This window comes from Melospiza melodia, chromosome 6 (genome assembly GCF_035770615.1).
Source record: "Melospiza melodia melodia isolate bMelMel2 chromosome 6, bMelMel2.pri, whole genome shotgun sequence".
NCBI lineage: Eukaryota > Metazoa > Chordata > Aves > Passeriformes > Passerellidae > Melospiza > Melospiza melodia.
Window position 1 is genome coordinate 23,373,269 of NC_086199.1, and position 15,491 is coordinate 23,388,759.

Below are 15,491 nucleotides of genomic sequence, written 5' to 3' on the forward strand. Positions count from 1 at the left end.
TGCGGGGCCGGGCTGCGGGGCCGGGCTGCGGGGCACGGCCGGGCTGCGGGTCAGGGCCAGGCGGGACGGGGCCTGCTCATAATATTGCTGTGTGTTACCGTATACGTAATAATGTAGGTATTAACACATCCTGTATAATATATGTGATATTGAATACTATTACTTATAGATGACATACATATATCTATGTATTACATATGCTTATATAAACACGTATGCGTACATATAGATGTTATGATACGTAATGGCATATATATATGTGTATAAATAACCCCGTGCATTACGAGGAGTGCCGTTTCATGAGCTGTGCTCTGAAGCAGCCCTGGGTTGCTGCAGGGCGGCTGTGGCCGCGTTTTCCCTGCTCGCCTTGGCAAACCGCGGCGCTGAGCCGGTGTGAGATGACATTGCCGCAGGCATCACCCCGTGGGATGCTGCATGGTTAGAAACGGGCAATGAGGTCATTCACCATGGCAAACAGGAAAATGAGCCCACAAGTAAGCCCTGTTCCTCAGCAGCACTCAGTATGTTGAAAACATTTGAGAATTCCCCAGCCAGCATCTGTTTTCTGCCTGCTTCCAGGCAGGGAACCACAGGTGGAGGAAAACCCAAGGAACCTATTTACAGATTCTGAGAATCAGCCGAGGACAGTTACAAAGGGCTGTCTGGCAGCCAGGCATCTCTCAGGGAGCCAAGTCTGGGTTATGCACATGTGCTTAATTTAGCCACTGCTTAATAATATATGAATGGTTAACTGCAATCTTCAAAATATGAGACCATTTTCAAAGGAAAGAGGTTGAATAAAAATCAACAGGGGATAGTCTCTGAGGCTTTGAGGATGAGCTGACTGCTCTAATAAAAGGTAACTGAGCCAGAAAGGCTCTCTGCCAGGGATATCTCTGTGATCTGTCTCTCGAAGGCTAATGTCCTTGCCTTGAACAATATTGACTACCTGATGTCAACTGCCTTTAAGCACAGCCTCCTGCCTCCCCAGTGAATACACCAGGCATTGCCATGCTCAGTTAGCCTGTGGAAGCACAGCAGATGAAGCCCCAGGAGTGGCATGCATGGCTAGGCTTTGCCCACCCACCCACAGCTCCTGCATGAGGATAAGTGTCTGACAACCACGTGTGCTGCTGGGGCAGGGGGGTTTGTCCTGGGGCTGGGGTCAGGATGTGCTCAGCTGGGAGTGATGCCAGCTCTGCTGGTGCTGTCTGTAAAGCACCCTGTGACAAACAAGGGACTCTGTGCTGCTGCTTCTCCTGTGTGGTCCCATTTTTTGCCCATGTCCTGTGCTGCAGACCTCCAGGACAGCCAAGTTACCTCCGTGCCCCCACGGTGCGGGATGTGGGAAATGCCTGGCCACCTTCCATGGATGATGGGTAGCTTCTGGGATCTGGGCCAGCTCCTTCCTTGCCGGTGGCACGGCTTGTCAGCCTGCTGTGTTTGCATTGTCTCACCAATAATTCACTATCCTGAGTCCTGAATGGGGCTTGCGGCCAAATTCCAGGCCAAAATTTCTCCTCTGGGCCTCTGCCCACCTGGGCAGCCAGCAGCTCGGCACCTGATAGCCCTTGCCTGACTGGCTCCAGGGGCTACGAGTGCGGCACACAGCAGGGAAGGTGGCCGGACGCTGGTGTTGGACCTGACCTCCTGGCTGTCCATCTGCATATTCAGAAGTCCTTTCCAGCTGGTTGGCTGCCTCCGGCCTCCCCACTCCCTCTTTAAAGGCCCTGAGCGCGGAGGGAGGACGCGCCGGCACTGTCTCTGCGACTGCCCGCGCTCCCGGGGCTGCCCGCGGCTCGGCTCGGGCACCGGTGCCCCCGCCCAGAGTCATGCGGCGTGCGGGGAAGGCTCTGCGGGGAATTGCCGTCCGCAGGGACAGCCCGCCGCTCCGGGCACGTCTGTCCCACCGAGGAGCACCCAGGGAGCCCACGAGGGGCGGCTTGAGTTTTGGAGAAGGCACACTGCCCTCGTCTTCTGAGCATCTTCGTTCCGTTCCTGTCTTTTTCTTCAGGTAGGAGAAGTCTCGGCTGCTTTTTAGTGTTCTGGAGGGTGGCACTAGTGAAAGCTGCCAGTAAGAGTGGGAACCAAAGCACGCACCCGCTAACTTCGGGGGCAAAGAGCTGCACCAGCAGGAGGAGTTTGCTTAGGGCAGCACCTGCTGGTCCTGGGGATGCTGCGAGGGGGAGCCAGGGCCACCCACAGCGGGCTGCCGTGGCCTGGGACGGGAGGCTCTGCTCCCTCCCTCCAAATCTCCAGAAGAAAGACGGTGATGCTGGAAACCTCAAGCAGGTGGAGGTCACCTTGCCAGCTCTGAGTTGATCTGTTTAAAAGGAATGTATCACAGGTTCCAGGGGACTGGGAAACAGCCCAGGGGACAGGCAAGTTCCTGACTGACCCTGCTGTTGAGCGCAACAGATGAGAGAAGTTGTGAGCAAGTGTCAAAATAAGGTGTTTCTGTAGAAAAACAAGTGAGGTTACAGGACCACACCACTGAGGAAGGATTAAGGCTGGATGGAATCTGTGACTGCGGTGTGTTTGCTGTGTGACTGTGCTGGGAGCAGAGGGCAGGCTGAGAGGCAGCTGCAGACAATGCTCAAGCTTGTAACACAAGGGCAAGGCAGGATGGTCAGAGCTGCTGGCACCCGAGCCTTGTGCTGGCTGAGGATAAACCGAGCACTTTGAAAGGCCCTACACCAGACTCTTGTGAAAATGAAACCCTAATCGTCAGGATGGGTGGGGAGGCAACACAGATCAACATGTGGTGTCAGATAACCCAGAAAATACTTGGTTTGTCAAGACTATGGCTCTGCAAAAGGTAGAGCCTCCCAGGCACCTGCCTGGAATTCAGGGTGTTTGAAGAAAGGCAATCGCTAAAAACCTGAGAAGAAGCCCATTTTCTACACTGCCTGGAGGACTCGGCCTGGAGCAGCTACAGGGACAGGAGACTGATGGTGTTGAAAATGATCAGGTACTTCTGGGAACAGCAAAAGAATCTCAGACTTTAAAGGCGTCCGGAAAAGACAAGAGCTGTCCTAATTTAGCGGTGCAAAGCTGCTGCTAATTAATGCGGATAAGGAAGAAACATCCCTCAGGGATGGTTACTGTGTAATCGCCCAGGATACAATGTTTTACACTTTTGCAAAGCTGTGCAAGCGGGGAGTGAGCGGAGGGGGTGAATCCCTGCTCGGAGCCAGCATGACAATTTTAAGCCTGGGGCTGCTGGCTCAGTATTTTTTCTCTTCCCTGATAATCCCCATCCTCACTTCTTTTATTCAGTGTTTTGCCAAGCCCTTAGGAACCCCATGTTGCATTAGCCTGACCATCTCGATGCATCCTGCTCACAGCAGGTGACATTGCACTTTTACCCTCTCCGTGCCCTCCTGCACCGGGCTCTTTGTGCAGGCCCAGCCCGCAGGTGCTGCCCCCCATGCCCGAGCCCCGGGGGCTCTGGGGGGTGTTGGGGCCAGCAGAGCCGGCAGCACCCATGGCCCAGGTGCCTGTGTGAGTACCTTCACCAGGGGTGCAGCTGCTCCTCTGCGCTCTGCCAGCACCCAGGAGCGCCAAACCCACCCTTTGCCCGGGTGTACGTGGCAGAGGGCTCTGCCTGCTGCTCCCTGCCCTCACAGCAGAGTCCACAAGCCCAGAGGGCAGTCTCCCCAATGCCTCTGGTGCAGATGCAGCTGGTGATGCAGGAGGTTTGTGCTGCCAGGCACTGCCGGGCCCAAAGCAGGTTGTGAAAAACGCCAATCACTTGTTTTTAAAATTTTAAAAGTTTAATAGTAATAAAATGGTTATAAAAATAGTAATACAATTAGAGTAATAATAATTTGGACAATTTGGATTAGAACAATATGAGACAATAGTAACAAAGAGTTACGGACATCCGGGTACCTTTTTCTGGACAGCACAAGCCCAAAAAAGGACCCTCGTTAACAAAGTATTAAGCCTTTAAAACAAAAACCTGTTGCACACTCATACACCCCATACATGATGCATAAATTCCATTCAAATACAGGATTCTGTCTGGTCATCCTCAACTTCTTCCTCTGAATCCTAACAGTGTCTTCGAGGTGCGAAGAAGTTTGCTTCTTCTGATAAGAGGGCAATAAATTCTTTTTCTCTGAAAGATTTAGGTGTCTTGTGGCTGCTATCTTGCTGTGAGTCCTTTCTTAAAAAAAAAGTATCCTACATAGCATAGTTTCTATTCCAACATTCTTTTCATAACCTAAAACTATATTTAACACACTACTTAAGAGAATTAATACAGCATTACTTTCTAACACAACACATATAATATTCATTTTAGTATTTGTGAAAAGCCAATCATAAAATACCCATTTCTCACAAGGTGAAATGTACTTTAGGCATGATGAATGCCTGGCTGGTAGGTGGATGGTGGGGTGGTGCCCAGGGCATTGCTGCTGTCATGTGACATCTGACAGTCTGCTCACAGGTTTTGCAGTGCCTGGAGGTTTCTGTCTAGGTCATTCCCTGGTAAAATAGTTTTTGCAGGGGAGCAGGGATGCCATGAAAATCTGGGAGAAAAAAAATCTCTGGCCCTGTGCTTGGAAAACTGCTGTATGACGTCCTGTTTCTTGCTCTTTCTCCAGTTCCACAGCACTAGCAGGCTGAAACATCAAACATCTGGAAGGCTGCCAGTCTGTCCAGGCAGGAAGAAGATATGATGGACAGCAGGACTGGCTTTGAGCGGGATAGAGACCGTGCCACTTCAGGGCATGGCCAGGGGCTGAAATTGGAGCCCTGTTTCCAGACTGACTCTCTCTTGCCTTCCCTCAGTGCATCCCTGATTCCACAGCTCCTCAGCCACACAATGGTTGGCAGGAACCTGGATCCCACCGTTCTCTTCCCTTCCTCTCAGGCAGTGGCCCTGCCTCATGACTACAAACGTGGTGCAAGCCTTGGAGAAGAAGCACAAGCCCTGGCTTTCCCCAGGACCCGTGCCCCAGCTCCCCTGCCCTGTGCTGGTGGTGGGGACCAGCTCTCCAACCAGCACCCACGGGAGCAGCTCTGTGACCAGCACCTACGAGCCAAGCGGGCCAGGGTGGAGAGCATCATCCAGGGCATGAGCCTCCCACCAACCCCGCAGGCATCTGACACGAGCCTGGGGGCAGCTTTTGGGCATGAGAGGGAAAGGGGTGGGGAGATGCCCCAGGAGAGCAAGAGGAAGCCAAGAGTGCCCCAGCAGGGCATGGGGGCAGCTGGAAGAGTGGCTCCCACAGGGGGCAGCTGCCATGCCAAGGGCTGCCAGCAGCTGAAAGAGCAGCTCTGCTTCTTAGAGCAGCAGCTGAGGTGGCTTCAGGAGAAGTTCTACCAAGTCTGTGACACTGAGGATGCTGCCCAAACACAGGAAGATTCAGAGATAGTGCAGCCACTGCCTGGAAAGCCCCAAGACAGACTGAACAAGGACAGTGGCACCGCCACCAGCAACACACGGCGAGTGCCTCTCAGGAGGAGTGTCCTGGAGGAGTGTGGGCTGGAGGAGGCTGAGGACACAGGTGACACAGGTGGCCTGCCCTCGGCAGTGAGGGTACTCTCACAGGCACTGAAGCACGAGCTGTCTGTGGTGACATGCCACGTAGTGGACTCTGTCCTGAAGACTCTCTGGCCAAAGGCAGACAGCCACATCCAGAAGCAGCACCACAGCCCTCCAATGCTGGGGCCAGATGCCAGGAGAGAGTATTCTGCTGGTGGGAAATGCAGAAAGCCACTTGCTAAGCCATCTGCCATGAATGCACCAGGCTCCCTGGGCTCACCCGAGGCTGAGGCCCTGACAGGATCTTTGGGGAAGAGCCTGGGCTCTTATGCTGCCTCCTTCAGCTCAAAGGGGGTCAGAAAATCCACTCGGCTACCCAGCATGGGTTATTCCCTGGGCTCAGCCATGCCTGTCCAGAACATCCAGCTGCTGAGCCAGCTGTTGGGCCATGGCCAGCACAGCCCCTGGGGCAGTGACTCTGGTGAGAGCCCATCTGCTCTGGAGAGGGGGTGTCTAGAGCCCCTCAAGCTGCCCTGGGGATCTGTTAAACTGAGGTCATCGATTGCGAGACAGCAGCAGCACCATCCCCTGCCCCTGAGCCCTGCCAGCATGGAGAGCCTGGCACTGCTGCCAGCTGGCAGGGATGGCCACGGTGAGCTGCCAGCTGCAAATGATGGAGCACCCTTTGCCTCGACCCACATATCCTTTGGGGGCAGCTAGAGGTCCCTGGGGAATGCGCTCCCCTTGTCCTCTGGAGCCACAGCTTGGCACTGCCCCACTGGTCTCCACAGGGCCAAGGTCCCTGTTCCTCCATAGGGGCTAAAGAGGTGTGGGCAGGAAAGGAGCCCTAAGCCATGGAGGGGCACTGCCACTCCTCAGGGCTGGCCAGATGCTGTAGCATAGCTGTGGGTACAAGCCAGGAGCTACCAAGCCTCCTCTTGGGCTGTACTGGGGGTCCTGTCATCCTAAACCACGAGCAGGAGTCTCATAGAAATTCTGGCTCTCACAAGATTGTGAAGGGGAGCATTAGCTTCCTCAGGGATTCTTAAGGGAAAAACCAGTGGCTGTCCAGCCAAGGATGAACCCCCTCTGCCCCCCTGACAGGCCAGGAGGGGCTATGGAGGGCACTGGGCATGGTGTGCCAGGGGTGGTGCTCAGGGACATGCCGGGCTCGGGGTTGGCTACGTGCAGGCTTTCCTTGACCCCAGGGCAGATGCAGGAGGCGCTGACCCCCGGGCACCTGAAGAAGGCCAAGCTGATGTTTTTCTTCACCCGCTACCCCAGCTCCACTCTGCTGAAGACCTACTTCCTTGATGTGCAGGTAAAAGAGCAGCAGCCAGAACTGCTGCTGGGCAGGGCTCCCACGTGGGTAGCCTGCCTCCCCGGGAACCATGAGGAAAGGACTGCTCTTGTGTCCTCCTGCCTTGCTGGCAGGAGATGGGGGACAATAAATAAACCCATTTATTTCAGCACGGGCTGCCCAGGAGCAGGTGCACAGGGTGGTGGCAGACATGGGCTGTCAGCTCTTCACTCTGTGCAATCGAGTTATTCAGATTAAAGCACCCCATGGATGTGCCTTCTCACTGCAGGGCAGCTGGGATCCAAATCTCAGCGTGGAGAGCACCTGGGACACGCTGATGTCACTGCCCCAGCTTGGGGCAGGGCTGGGTTTGGGCCAGCCCAGCAGCACCTGGCTGGGTGTGCAGGGGCTCGTGGGGAGGGAGGATCCAAGCTGGCCTAACACCACCCCCTGGCTGTCCCCCCACCAGTTCAGCCGCTGCATCACCTCCCAGCTCATCAAGTGGTTCAGCAACTTCCGTGAGTTTTACTACATCCAGGTGGAGAAGTTTGCCCGGCAGGCCCTGCTGGAGGGTGTGGTGGATGCTTGCACTCTCCAGGTCTCCCGGGACTCGGAGCTCTTCCGTGCCCTCAACATGCACTACAACAAGGGGAATGACTTTGAGGTGAGGAGGGGGATGGGGGAAAGGGGGTGGCGGTGTTTGTGGGGGTCAGGAGGCACCATGGCATGGTGGTGTCACTGGCTGGTGCCTGTCTTGCTGCAGGTGCCAGGGCGCTTCCTGGAGGTGGCCAGCCTGACACTGCAGGAGTTCTTCAGTGCCGTCAGGGCAGGCAAGGATGCCGACCCCTCCTGGAAGAAACCCATTTACAAAATCATTTCCAAACTGGACAGTGACATCCCAGAGGGGTTCAAAGCTGCTGGCTGCTCCCAGGAACTGCTCCACAGCTGAGTGTCTGTGAAAGCAGCTCCAGGATGTGTGTGCAGCCACCATGGGCACCTCATGGGCACTCTGTAGAGTACCTGTTATTTGGCTCTCTCTGAGAGCCATGCACTCTCTGTAAGACAGCTTCTTAGGTGAGGCCTATCACTTCCCTCATGTGCTGGGATTTTATGCTGCATTGCATATGCTGCATTATGTGCATTTTATTCGGCTGCTCAGAACCGGTGAGGACTGCCAGAAGGGAGGGACAGAGATGAAGCCATCAGATTGGAGCCTGAGAAGTTGCCCTGTTCCAGCTCTCCCTATGATCCTGACTGAGCTGCCTTCATTCTCTCTTCCAGAGGGTCAAAAACCAGGGCAAATAGCCTTGCTGTTTATAAAACAGGAAGAGGTCCTAGTAGTGGGCAAAGTTTCCTTGGCACAGCAGACTAGCGGATGTACCGAGTCCAAAAGCATGACTCAGTTTCTGTCCAGATACAACACACCAGTGTCCAAAGAAAACAGCTGGTGAATTCCAGCGCTTCAAGCACTCCATGGGGATAGCTGTTCCTGTCTGGGATATGTAAAAACTATGCTTGTTGTAGCCAACAAGAATAACAGTCTCCTCCACCTCCCCCGTGCTGTTAGACCAGATCCCCCCGTGCAGCTCTGTGCTGTGGCCAAGCAGTGCGTGCTCTCCAGCAGTGTTCTCTGGCATGCTGGAGGAGAGCAGGGTGCACAGCCAGCTCTGCTTGGCACTCCAAAGAGTCTCCATCAGCCCATCACCTGGGAGGAAACCCCCATATTAAACACCCATCCACATTCCCTCACACCGTGCTCCTGCTGGCAAAACTGCCCCAAGCATCTCTGTCCTGTACTCTGTCCCTGGTGAAAGAGGAGAATGTGACTTGAGATCCATTAGTCCCTGTGGGTTTAACACAAGCTGGGGAAGAACTGGGCCTTGACATCCATAACCCCATTGCTGTAAGGGCTGTAAACTCAAGGAAGTTTCTTTACCCTGTGGCCAAGGTTTAGTGACCACTTTTCTACCTGATGGAGAAGTGTTTTGTGTTAAGGGCTCTCTAATCCTGACAGAGGTGGCAGTGGAGAGGAAAAGGCTGTGAAGAGGAGGGAGTCCTGACAGAGGCATGGCACAAGGGCACTGGGAGGGCGGTGATGAGCCACAAGATACTCACATAAAACCCTCAGGGAGAAGAAGACTGGGAAAAGGCCAAGGTAATTTTGGGTGTGCTGTAAGGTGTCAGCTGGTACTAGAGTGCAGCAAGTGACTCTTGAGAGGAGAATCACAGCTCCAGCATCAGTCTAGTGCATGGGGTGATCCACAGGCAATGCATCTACAGGAGTAAAGAAGTGGAAACATCAGGACATAATGGGGAGCTCTGAAATAGGGGCAGTTTGACAATGGGTCCCCCCATTACGAGTGTGGCCACCCAGATTTCCTGCTTCTTTTTGTATATTTATTTCTCCAAGTTTGTATATTTTACACCACCAACACAAAATTTACATGATTCCTTTTTAAATAAACACATTGTTTAAGTTACCACTTTACATTCCTGATGACCTATTTGATGATATCTGTTCTAAAGAGTTCTCCTAGAAATTTCTGGCCTTTTGTTGGGAAAAATAACGCTGCAGAAAAAGGGCAGACCTTCTGCCAGCACTTCTGTGGGGTCAAGCAGGCCCCACTAACCAACACCAGCTCCTTTAAACCTGCCCCCTCACCCCAGTGCCTCACGGTTAGTCTGCTCTGAAGTGCAACTTGTGAGGATCAGGAAGGGGGCTGGAGGTACAAAGAGCCATATCCCAAAGCTTAAGGGTGCTGGACTCAAATGTACAACATCAGATAAATGCTGCTGCTGGTACCATGAATGTGCCATTCCTGCAGGCAATAATGACCCCAGAGCTTAAGTAAAGCTTTGGATAGGCAAAACCAAAGCTGCTGGAAAGGGGAATGATGGGCTGGCTCAGGGAAGGGTCAGCAAATTCATCTGTTGTAGCTAAATAATTAGGGAACATAAGGTACAAGTTTACTGGAGGCATCCTGCTGAAACAAAGCCTTTCACACACAGTTCCTGGTGGGGGTACCAGCTTCTTGCTTCCTGTGGTAACATGCAAGTCTATGAGTGTCAGTAAAACAGCAGATGGGGGACTGAGGACAAGACAGTGCCCCAAATTGCAGTCACACAGTGGCTGAGGTTGTAGGAGATGCCTGGGGGTCATCCTGTCAAGCCCCCTGCTCTAGCAGGGCCACTGAGATGGCTGCCCAGGACCATGTCAGAGGGGTTTTAAGCGTCTCCAAGGAGGGAATGTTCGTGAAAGGGTCCTTCCCTCAAACACACATTAATGAAGACATTTAACAGGACTGGACTATTTGCAGCAGTATTTTTGCTCCAGTGGTTGCCCTATAATTACAAGTGGGAACTAGAGAGCTGTGTATTACACTGGTTTTTGGGAAATGTGGGCCAGTATGACCACGACAAACAGCATCTGGCACCAGTTATCCTTTGCCTGTGCTGAGGTCTCACTACTTGTATCCATGGGTTCAATTCTTACCATGTAGATTTCCCATCCCACAAAGATGTTAAAAAAAACCCCAAGAAACCCCAAAATAGGCAAACAAAAAACCTCCACAATATCCCCCCCAAAACAATAACAACAAAACCAAAACAAACTCCCAGAAAACAAAACAAAAGGCCCCCTGCACGGCTAGAGAGACTGCAAAGGACTCAAGATTACAGGCCACTTGAGCCATTGGCTGGCATCTTCTTTGGCAGCTTTTTAACCTCTGTCTACCTTCAGCCAAGTGCGACAGAGACCACAGAAGTGTCAGAGGTGCAGAGGTAGAATCTGCCCACCTTTTTGTCACCCTGTGGTCCTCCCACAAGTAGAGATCCTGCCTGGGGAGCCTGGTGTGCAGCTGCCTCCTCCAGGGCCACTTGTCTGTTTGGAAGCAAGGGGGTTGCACTCAGACAGACACAGCTCTGCTGCTGAAGCTGAGTGAGCTGAATCAAAAAGCCTTGTGCTCCTATGAGAGCCTGGGAGAGCAGCAGGCAGCTGAGAAAGAAGGAGCTCACACTGCCTTCCCTCCTACCTAAGTCACAAAGTACTGATATGGAGAAGGCAGTACCTCTGCTGGGAGGTGGGGAAAGCTGGAGTTACTCCAGGGGCAATGGAGCCTGAAGAGTGAGGGAAACAGGGAATGAATTCCAACACTGTCCAGTTACTGGTGGGGTTCTGCAGGGCTCCAGTTCTCTTCAACATCTCAATGACTCAGGATCAAAGGAATACTCAGAATACTAAGTTTGCCAATGTTAACTCCCTTGAGGGCAGAGAGGTCCTGCAGAGAGACCTCAACAAATCAGACAGATGGGCACCAATTGTAAGAAGCTGAACAAGGGCAAGTGCTGGACTCTGCACCTGGGATGGGGTAAGCCTGGCTGTGTGTCTCCACCATCCTCAGAAGGTGAAGCAGAGGGGCAGGCACTGCTCACCAGATTTCTTCTCTCTGGTGACCAGTGACAGGACTTGAGGAAATGGCATGAGGCTGAGTCAGTTTAGGTTAGATATCAGGAAAAGGTGTTTTACCCCGGGGGTGGTTGGAAACTGACACAGACTCCCCAGGGAAGAGGTCACAGCCCCAGGCTTGACAGAGTTCAAGAATTATTTGAACAATGCTCTCAGACACATGGTGTAACTCTTGGGGTGTCCTGTGCAGAGAGGGGAGTGAATTGGATGATCCTGATGAGACCTTTCCAACTCAGCATATTCTATGCTTCCATGAAATGAAGGTTTCACTACCTGTGCTGTGCAGGGTATGCCGTGAAACATCATTTATGTTCTAGGTGTACCCAAGACATAGAAGCTAGTTTTCAAACAAAGCCTAATGGGTGCCACCACAGAGAGAGTCCTACTGAAAAAGTGAGTCTGCTTGGAGGGCTGAGGGGAGAAGGGAGAGCTGCTGCCCACACAGAGACTATGGTCATGAGTCCCAGGCTTGGCTGGGCTCTTGCTTCACCATTTCCCTCTAATTAGCCAAGGAAGTAATTTGGGTAGTGCAGTCACTACTGCTGAGTTTCATCTTTAAATAAAAAAATCCTTTCCTTCCCTCTATCCGAATTTCTGTGGTACATGCAGAAAGCCCACAGGCACTCGTAACTATCTCCTCTGGGAACAATTCCTCAGGGCTATCCTTTAACATTTCCAATTGCATTCCCAGCCCATCCATAACAGCACACAGAGTCCACACAGCTATACAGCAGCAAAGGCTGCTAAATATTTAAAATCACTGATTTCTGCCTCCAGGCTATGGCTGCTGAAAGAGGGAGGTGTGACCACACTGACTAAGCTGACAAGGGCCTGAGAGCCCTTATGTACTCCTCTATGTTAATACCTACTATAAGAGCCCTTATTACTCATGTGTAGCTAATTAGAGCTTGAAGAAGTTCCTACTGAGTGTTTGCCCTGTATGCCAAAATAGTTTGGGGGAAATTGACAATAAAATATATCTGTTTTTTCATTTATTTTATTTAATGACTTGCACCTGTCTACAGTGACTGAACCAGCCCTAGAAGATCCCAGCTCAAAAAATGTTTGTGAAAGGGTCCTTCCCTCGAACATGCATCTTAGATTCTTATTTGACATCAGGGCAGCTCTCCACAAAAGTATCCCTTAGTGAGCCAGTGGCCCATGTTCATGAAAACTTGGCATTTGCTGTCCCATTATAAGCACTGGAAGGACAGATTAATCCAGTGTACAATTACCACATTTGAGAGATGTGACTTTTCACTGGAGAAGACAGCTCTTCCTCTGCCTCTTGAGCACAGTGCTGCCTGTGCTGCAGACCAAGCACCGCCTGGGGAGAAGGTGAAGCAATGCATAGAGAGACTGTGGAGAGCAGTCTTGAGAATAAAACAGGCTGTGGGTCACTCAGGACAGACTGGTATGTCTAGCTGATAGCAAAAGCTTTTTCCTTTTGCACACCAAGAAATAATGTATGACTTGAACCACGGACCAGGACACGTGAACTGGGGCTCTGCCAGGCGCCACTGCAGAGCAGCAGCCAGGTGAGCTGTTCTCTCTTGACTTACTCAATGAAAGTCCTGTTTTGCCAGTGGGAAAGGAGCCACACAGCCATGGCTGCCCTGGCTCACCAGCCTGCTGTAGCAGCTCAGGTGGAGAGATGAGGATGCTGGAGAAGGGAGATTGGAGCTTTGCCCAGACATGACACCACAGGCTTGACACCGTGACAGGGAGGCCATCCTGTAACCCAGGGGCTTTTGAGGGAGATACTCTGATCAAGGGCACACAAAGGAGCGAGCACAGCCAGCCTCTGCTGGAAGCTATCTCCACCACCCAAACCCCACAGGCTGGTGCTTGTCTTGGAGGGGGGTGGCTGGGGTGGGAGAAGAGGACAGACAGGCTGCGAGAGAAAAAGCACACATGTCCATGCATACATATACACCAAACCAAGAAATTAGTTTTTAAAAGCAGGTCTGGTAGAGAAGGATTGAGAATGGCTATTCAAGTAAAACCAGGGAGAGGTGTGCACAGATCTGAAGAAAAAGCAGATTTAAGTCAGCACTAAACATTTGTGAGGACAGAGTTCATATTCATATACTAATTCCTTCTTATCTAATGATACTGGCTCTGAGTGACAGGTGAAGTCTCATGTTCAACATTTTCCTTTTTCCGGTAACATACAAACATTAGACCTAAAATTTGAGAAAATTTCTGTTTTTCTTTCCTTTAGATAGCTTTTAGCATCTTTACAGCAAGCAATCCCACCTGCCATCATCTTCTGCAATATTTCTACAGGCTTTCCAAATTTAGTCATGTTATTTGGCACTAGGCTTTTGATTAAAAGTTTAAAGGGTAATTTTCACTTTATGTACAGGGGTTAAACACTGTTCTTGTTTTTGCTAATCCAGTAAAACAGGCACTATAGATGACCTACTAAGCAACTCTTAATGACACAGCATAAAGTCCAACTAGCATGAACTGAAGTGGCAGCTTCCCTCCTGGTGTTTATTGCCTTCAGATTAGTTGTTTTACTAGATTTAAAAGGATAATTTTAAAATGTGCCAGTCTGTACCCAACAGCTCAATCTTTTAATCTTACTACAATCATAGAAAATAACCAGCTAAAACTAAGTGGTGAAGTGAAAAGGTGAGTATATGAAAACTACAAATGGAGGAAAAAAAACATGACACTTCAAGGAAGATATTTTACTGGATTTCCCAAAGCACATTGGTGTCACCCACAGCTTTACACAAAGAAATGATAAAAAGTACTTTGCATTATTTAAAAAATACCTAACATGTACACATATAAACATGTATCTATACATCTCAATAGAAAACCTGTCCTCATTTGGTTCTCAGAGAGCAAACACAGAATATACCACAATTTAAGTAATTGTTTTTTATGTCTACTTTCCAGATTATTAAGAAAATGTAACCATAAAGAGAATAATAAAAGCCACAAAGAGTTCATGCTCAAGGGAAAAGTGAGGCCAGCCCTGTAGATCTCTGCATGTACTGAATCCCTATTATTGGCATTGCAACCTGTTGAAATAAAAACAATTACAAAGGTTTGTTTTAGATAAAATGCTTTAGGGATAGTACCTACAGTTACAAAGAGGTAGTGCTGTAAAATGGTGTTTTTCAAACCCAGAGTGCTTGCCCCTCTTGCACAATCATTATAAAGCTGAACTATCACCTGTTCATGTTTCCCAATGTCCGAGGCTGCAGCTGTGAGCCCACAGAGCTTCAGTTTGTTGGAAGGCTGTGCCCATAAAAAGGCATTTCCTTCTGAGCACAGAACACCAGGTGCTTTTTACTTGGCAGTGCTCTTCAAATAACCTCTTGGGAAAGCACAAGCTCCAGTGTAGCACCCAGAGTCAATGCTGCTGCCAGAGCTCCACTGCTCTGTGACTTCAAACAAAACATTTTTTCTTTGACTTCAAACAAACCACTTATTCTGCAGCTATCTAACCACCGAGCTTCACAGCAATCACCTCCATTTCTGACTAAACTTCTAGTAAGCAATGTTATCCAAAAGACCAGGGCAATTCTTACAGGAACTGGAAGCATCAGGAAGTAAGAAACATCATCTTGGTAATGGTCTTGTCAGTGACAGCATTCATGGCACAGTTCTTGGCTGTAATGAAGTTGTAGCAGACAGGCCAAGGAGGGAGTGTGTGATCTGGTGAGAAATGTTCTGCTTCAAAAACTTCAAGTAGCTTTGATTATTTATTGAAATGTACAGGAGTGACAATACTATACTCACCCATGCGTCAGCACGCAACTGGAGACATGTCCATTAACACTGTATGACTTGCTTGTGTAAGCATCTTCCAAACTGCAGTGTAACCAGGATGCTGCTGGCAATGTTTTCTGCATTTGAATAGTCATACTGACCAGGGAAACAAAATCCTTGCAGGTCCTGGGCTTACTCATAAAGATGACTGCACGTCATTTTTTAGAAAGGGCCACCTCATGCTAGGAGGAATTACCTTTGGATTGGTGTTACTTGACAAGCTACACTGGAGAAGATTGCAGTGGCACAGAGCATTTGTTTGGTGCAGAACAAATTGTTGTTGTGTGAACTCTTGAGTAGCTAAGACAAAACTACAGAATCATCTTTCTCTTGAGCTCCTGTAAGGCTGTTTCTGTAAAACTGCTTTGGGTATGTCAAGGAAGAAAAACAAGCAATTTCTTTCCTTTACACCCTCAGCAACACCAATGACTATCCCA

The 15,491-nt window shown here is 50.4% G+C and overlaps 1 protein-coding gene across 1 annotated transcript; it reads left to right on the top strand.

Moving 5' to 3' along the window:
- Positions 1-3,662: 3,662 nt before the first annotated feature.
- Positions 3,663-9,285, top strand: PROX2 (prospero homeobox 2). The gene is made up of 5 exons (XM_063159483.1): positions 3,663-3,698; positions 4,628-6,199; positions 6,714-6,818; positions 7,267-7,461; positions 7,561-9,285. Exons 1-5 carry the CDS (start codon positions 3,663-3,665, stop codon positions 7,744-7,746), a joined length of 2,094 nt encoding a protein of 697 aa, XP_063015553.1. The 3' UTR covers positions 7,747-9,285.
- The last annotated feature ends 6,206 nt before the right edge of the window (positions 9,286-15,491 follow it).

Coding starts and splice junctions, on each gene's coding strand:
- PROX2 (XM_063159483.1), top strand. CDS start 3,663: ATGCCTCTGGTGCAGATGCAGCTGGTGATGCAGGAG. Junction 3,699..4,627: donor TGCAGCTGGTGATGCAGGAG/GTTTGTGCTGCC, acceptor CCACAGCACTAG/CAGGCTGAAACATCAAACAT. Junction 6,200..6,713: donor CCTTTGCCTCGACCCACATA/TCCTTTGGGGGC, acceptor CCAGGGCAGATG/CAGGAGGCGCTGACCCCCGG.